General features: G+C 60.0%; 1 protein-coding gene across 1 annotated transcript in view; it reads left to right on the top strand.

Annotated features, from left to right (window-relative positions):
• The window catches only part of GRK6 (G protein-coupled receptor kinase 6), a 58,558-nt gene that overhangs the window by 39,430 nt on the left and 12,817 nt on the right, over positions 1–6,311 (top strand). The window contains exons 2-6 of the mRNA XM_011989958.1: positions 3,857–3,952; positions 4,981–5,093; positions 5,239–5,316; positions 5,713–5,813; positions 6,152–6,244. Coding sequence (XP_011845348.1) covers positions 3,901–3,952; positions 4,981–5,093; positions 5,239–5,316; positions 5,713–5,813; positions 6,152–6,244 — 437 coding nt within the window. The 5' untranslated portion in view covers positions 3,857–3,900. The remainder of the gene's footprint in view (positions 1–3,856; positions 3,953–4,980; positions 5,094–5,238; positions 5,317–5,712; positions 5,814–6,151; positions 6,245–6,311) is intronic.

Genomic DNA, 6,311 nt, shown 5'->3' with positions numbered 1-6,311 from the left:
GAGCTCCGCGGGGCTACCCAGCCGTCGAATCCCCTAGGCCCGCGGGCCCTGCGCCCTACACCCCGCCCAGACACGAGCCTTTCCGGCCCGTCGTCTTCCTTCTCAGCACCTGCCCCCGGGATTCGGGGCCCAGGAAGGGGCGGGGGTCAGGCCGCCGCCCTCACGGCGGGTGGGGGTGAAGGAGTGAAAGAAGGAGAGACGAAGAGGGAAGGGTGGGACCGGAGCCCCAGGAGAGCCTCTCTGAGTCCTCTCCAGGTGAGAGGTGTAAAGATGCCCCACGTGAGATGGGCCCAGACCCCAGCACCTAGCCTAATCCCGCAGAAAGTTGGTGTTAGGTAAAGGCTGGAGAATGAATGAGCTGACCCTCTGCGTGGCACAGCCCACCTGACTTGGGGAAACTCCTGGTCACAAATGCTACCTATAGGACTGCTACTTGCTCTGTGCCTCAGGACACTGAGGGCAGAGGTGAATGGATATTTGCCCTCAGGGAGCCCATGGTCTAGTGGGCCTAGCGGACACAGAAAGAAGTGGGAGCAGAGCAGGCTGCGTTGTCAGTATTGTAAGTTCAAAGGCCTGACTGGGGAAACCAGTCTGGTGGACCGAGTGTGCGTGTAGCTCCTCGTGGCTCCCACCCCAGATGTTATCAGACACTTGCTCTGTGCAGGTCCTGGGAGAAACACAAGGACCAGACCGGGTCCTCACTGCCCTGTGGTCAGTCTGCCCCCACCTGCCACACCCCACCTCAGTAACATGATCACTGACCACCCACTCTGCCCTACCTTGTCCAGGGTGCTGGGGAAGCAGCAGTGAACAAGACTCTTCTTTTTGGAACTGCAGGGCAAGGAGGGAGATCATGACAGTTTTTCCTTTACTGGGCTTCCAGGCTTAAAAAGTCATCTGCTTCACCTTTCTGCCCCATTTTACACGTGAGAAGCTGAGGCTCAAACCAGGGATTAGCATCAGTCACACAGCAATATTGTGATTGACTCAGGCCTAAGACACAGGATGACCGGCACAGTCTATAGGAAGCCCAGAGGAACCTGCAGCTGGGTGCCACACCTGGCACCCCATGCCCACCCAGTGCCCTGGCGAGGTGCAGCTCAGAAATGGCATGGCAGGCTGGGTCCTCAGTGCCTGGGGAGCCTGTCTTATCCCCTGTCCCTTATCGAGCCCATGGGCTAGGCCTTCCTCCCAGCCTCTGGGGGCATCTGCCGATTCTGTTCTGCCTTGTCATCCAACGAGCCAGGGAGGAGGGGTGGGGAGGGCTGAAACAGGACTTCTTCCCTAGAGCTGTAACCAGTTAAGGCCTCAGGCCTGCTGATGGCACTGCCTGGCCGGAGAGTGTGGGTACGTTTGGACAAGCTTTGTCAGGCCATGGGCAAGGCACAGGGTGGTGTGGCCAGACTGGGGACTGGTACCTCCACTTGAGAACTCTTACCACAACCTGGCTCTGCCCCTCCCACCTGCATGACTTTTATTTGAGATGGAGTCTCACTCTGTCACCCAGGCTGGAGTGCAGGGCTAACTGCAATCTTCGCCTCCTGGGTTCAAGTGACCCTCCTCCCTCAGCCTCCCAAGTAGCTGGGACTACAGGTGCACACCACCACACCCAGCTAATTTTTGTATTTGTAGTAGAGACGGGTTTCACCATGTTGGCCAGGCTGGTCTTGAACTCCTGACCTCAAGTGATCCACCTGCCTCTGGCCTCCCAAATTGCTGGGGTTATAGGCATGAGCCACCGCGCCTGGCCGACCTTCATGGCTTTAAACATGTCTCTTCTCTCTCAACTTCAGTACCCCTTTTTGTGGAACGGTTGGGGGTGGGATATAAAGACTAAAGGAAACCCTGACTGTCACTGAGTCCTGAACCCAGGCGCCTGGGCGGGCTGCATCAGAACCAACTCATGAACCGGCTTTCCATGAGCTTGGGGCTGGGACCCTTGACGGCTTCCTGAGTGATCTGAGACCCCAAGTGGGGTTTGGGAACCCTTGGTGTGTATATACAGTTGGCACCTAATAGATGCCAGCCATATTTGGGGTGGGAAGGGAGCTTGGGTTGTGGCCATAGGGAGCTGGGTACCAATCCTGTCACCTCTAGGCTTAGTCATCTTGGGTGAATCGATTCCTCACCTCGGAACCTCAGTTTTCATAGGAAATTGGGCCTGCTCTGGCAGAGCTGCTGTGAGGATGGAGTGGGACAACGCTGGGGCTTGAGACCTCCCTCAGTACCCCTTCTCTTCCCAGGCACTCAGAGGCATGGGGAGTGGGCCCAGGGACACTGAAAGGGGATGGGGAGGGTGGGGAGGAGCCCCACTGACTGGGAAGCCCAGGACAGGATATTTGCATGTGACTCTGCTGCTGCCTTGATGTGGCTGGGAGGGGGGAGGAGGAAGTAACTGAGGGTGGAAGGCTGGCGGATGGAGGGTTGGGTGAGGGACCTGTGGGTGTGGGGGAGGAGTTCCCCTTCTGGGAAGGCCTTGCCCTGGGTTGAGGGGTGGGGGTCTGTTGCTCACTCACAGTGAAGCAATGACTGCAGGGCATGCTCGCAGGAGGCCTCTAGCAAGTTTCTCAATGGGCCTCTGCAGTAGTTCCTCCTCCAGGCAGCTTAGGTCAGGGAGTCATCCAGGGACCTCGCCTTGCCCCCTCCCTAGAAGGCAGCTTCTGCCCTTGCACCACCTGCCCTCACCCAGGCCAGATGGATACAGGACTGAAAAACCAGATGGGAAACTGAGGCCCAGCATGAGAAAATGGTTGTCTAAGGTTGCCATGGAGTTGTTGGAGTTGGGGCTCACCTCTTGACTCAGCCCTACTTAATGTGGACAGCGCCTCCCATGCACCACATAACACACAGGGAGAAGCTGAGGTTCACAGACAGCAAGTGATGCGCCTATGGTGTGAATCAGAGATTCAGACCCAGCTCTGGGAGGCTCAGGCCCCTTCCACCGCCTCAACCTGGTGGCCCACAGGCCACACACGTTTAGCTAGCTCCCTGACACGTTTTATTTATTTGGCTGCAGTGAGTTTTTTTTTTTTTTTTTCTTTTTTATAAAATGAGGGCCAATATTTTATGTGAGAGTCTGAATTTCTAGCTGCTTTTGAAAAATCAGAAGAGCTGGCCTCACTGAGCCAGAAACCCTCCTAGCAGCAATCAAGCAATCAGCTGGTGTCCTGCAGCTGCCTCTGTCACAGGGGCCTTCGCTGCTCCTGGTCATCTCACATCTGGCCCATGTTTCCCACACCTGTTGGGCTCTGCAGGCAATCCCACTGCTGCCGTGACCTCAGCCGCTGCAGGTGGGGTGTCTGCGAGGTCAAGCAAGGCAGGCAGGGGACCGGGGAAGCCCCAGTGTGCAGGGGATGGGGAGTCCTGGGTGCCAGCCCCCTTGCCCCTGCCTTGTTTGAGCATTTGATAGCTCTGATGTGGGGCCTGGTGATAGAGGCCTGGGAGCCTCCTTGTCCCCAGGCTGCCCTGTGCATCTCTCAGGCCTGCCCCACTGGCCTAGAATCTCTCCCTCCTGGGCCTTCTGCAGTTCCCACCACTGCGATGTCCTTCTCCCCTTTCTTCACTGAGGGAACTCCTACCTGGTGGGAAGCAGCTGAGGTTGGACCCATTGTTGGAGCTTCGTGGAACACCGTCCTCCCCCAGCGCCCTCACTGCCTCTCTTGGCTCTCCCAGCGCAGGAGCCTGAAGCAGGAGAACCACGTGTGTCCTGGAACGCAGCAAGGGCGTGCTGGAGCGTGCAGAGGGAAGGCCTGAGGTGCCGCTCTGCCTTGGCTCTGCCTTGGCTCTGCCTTGGCTGAGCCCTAGAGGCCCTGGACTGCAGTGAGACCTGAGACCCAGTGTCCGCTTGCTCCCACAGGTGGCGGTGGAAATCGCAAAGGCAAAAGCAAGAAATGGCGGCAGATGCTGCAGTTCCCGCACATCAGCCAATGCGAAGAGCTGCGACTCAGCCTCGGTGAGGCCTGGGAAGGGCCTGCGGGTGCCAACACAGGGGCCCCTGCTGGGGCAGGGGGAGCCTCCCCTGAGACCTTGCCCTGGGGCAGAGGGACAGGCTTGGGGGATCCAGTGAGCAGGAGGATGAGGACTGCACCATTCAGCCCAGTTTCAGTTCCCGGGCTTGGGATGGTGGAGAGCAGACAGCAAACAGGGTCACGCTGGGGGTGGGTGAAGCGGGTGTCAGGAATAGGGCAGGGGCAGATTGGGGCAGTTGATACCACTTTGAAAAGGAGAGCCAGCTAGGGTTAGCAGGGCCCACAAGACAGAGGGAGTGGCCGCTGGGCCAGCCCACAGACTGACTGCCTTGGGAGCTCCACGCTGGGACTTAGCCTCCCAGGCCCAGCCCAGAGGGGTGACTAGCAAAGCCTTGACGAGAAGCCCTCAGCCTGGGCAGTGTGACAGGGTTACTCCTGGGAGGGGACAGAAGGGCTCGGGACCCCAGTTCCTGCCAATCTTGGCCAAGGCCCCAGGTCTGAGCAGCACCCACGGTTGCTGAGGCCCCCGGTGGCCTGCACGTGGGCAGAGCACACCCGGGCTGCTCCCACCTCCTGGGAAGGAGGCCCAGCTGAGAGCGTGCCGGAAGCCACAGCTTCCTCTCGCACTTTCGCCAGGCAGGCAGCAGGTGTGGGCCTGGCTGGGGCTGGGCCGGGCCGGAACCTCACGGACCGCACCCAACCCCAGTACTGGGACATACGCAAGTCGTGTAAATCAGGAGACGATGCAGGGAGGTGGGTGGAGTCCTGGTCTCTGGAGCCAGACTCCTGGCTGTGTGACATTGAGCTAGTCAGTTAGCCTCTCTGGGCCTCACAGCCCCAAAACAGCTGTGCCCAACTTAGGGTTGTGGTGAGGGTTCCGAAGAAGACTGTGGCTGCCACACTGCAGAGCTGGAAGCTGTTGTGGGGGCCCAGGGCCTGGTGGTGTGGGCAGGAATGCCCCACCCATGTGCTCTGGGGCTGTGGACCCAGCAACTTCCATCACTGCCCACAGAGCGTGACTATCACAGCCTGTGCGAGCGGCAGCCCATTGGGCGCCTGCTGTTCCGAGAGTTCTGTGCCACGAGGCCGGAGCTGAGCCGCTGCATCGCCTTCCTGGATGGGGTGGTGAGTGCAGCCCAGCCCTGCCCAGCCCTACCCAGCCCTGTCCAGCCCTGCGGGTGGCCGAGGTCCCAGCCCCATGTGCCCCTCCTCCCCACACCTGCTGCTTGCTCTGTCCAGACCTCCAGCTTCTTTGCTTTCCACCCTGCAGGCTGAGTATGAAGTGACCCCGGATGAGAAGCGAAAGGCATGTGGGCGGCAGCTAATGCAGAATTTTCTGAGCCACACGGTGAGTGAGCAGTGATGGAGAGATGACAGGATCCGCCAGAGCCCAGTGTCAGGGAGAGGAGTGACCACAGTGTCAGGCCTCTGAGGGTGGTTTCTTCACACAGACGTGCATCACACACAGCCTGGGCAGAGAGTGCCCTGGAGCTGCTCCAGGCAGCACGGCGGGCATGCAGCCCAGGGTATGGGCTGGGCTTGGGCCAGGCGGCCTCCCAGTGGCTCTTCTGTGCCCTGCCTCACGGGTGGGCAGCACGAAGGAGTTCAGCAACCAGGCTGGCTGGCACACCCCCGGCCTGCAGCCTCCCATGGCACCAGCCCGAGATGCCTGACCCCTCTCCCCTGGGAGTGGGTAGCCGTCCAAGGGAGCCCCTGCACTGACCTGTCTGGGGCTTGTTCCCAGGGTCCTGACCTCATCCCAGAGGTCCCCCGGCAGCTGGTGACGAACTGCACCCAGCGGCTGGAGCAGGGGCCCTGCAAAGACCTTTTCCAGGAACTCACCCGGTAAGCCTGTCCCTGCCCACAAGCCTGGAATTGTGCCCAGAGGAGGGAGCTTCTGGGGGTCAGGAAGACTGTGAACAGCTCAGTGGCTGGTGAGGGAGCTCAGCTGCCCAGCCCTGGCCTTGCCCCTGCTGTGTGACCTGAGCAGGCTGCCTCCCCTCAGTAGCACCCACAGCTTCAGCACAGGCTGTGTGTCTCCCCACTCGGAGGTTAGCAGGAGGACTGGCCGACGATGATACCTGTGGGCTAAGCGTGTGCAGAATGGGAGGCCTGGCCCATCGAGCCAACAGCCTGCAATGTCAGGGGCTGGCGGGTGAGCTGGGCCTGCCTTCCCTCACTAGGCTGACCCATGAGTACCTGAGCGTGGCCCCTTTTGCCGACTACCTCGACAGCATCTACTTCAACCGTTTCCTGCAGTGGAAGTGGCTGGAAAGGTGAGCTCCCTGAAGGCTGGACTGGGACAGGCCAGGTTGCTGGGGTTCTTCCCGGGCCTTGGGCTCT

Source organism: Mandrillus leucophaeus, unplaced genomic scaffold (genome assembly GCF_000951045.1).
Source record: "Mandrillus leucophaeus isolate KB7577 unplaced genomic scaffold, Mleu.le_1.0 Scaffold366, whole genome shotgun sequence".
NCBI lineage: Eukaryota > Metazoa > Chordata > Mammalia > Primates > Cercopithecidae > Mandrillus > Mandrillus leucophaeus.
Note: the sequence above shows the minus strand (reverse complement) of the source record. Positions and strands in the feature narration are given on the sequence as shown.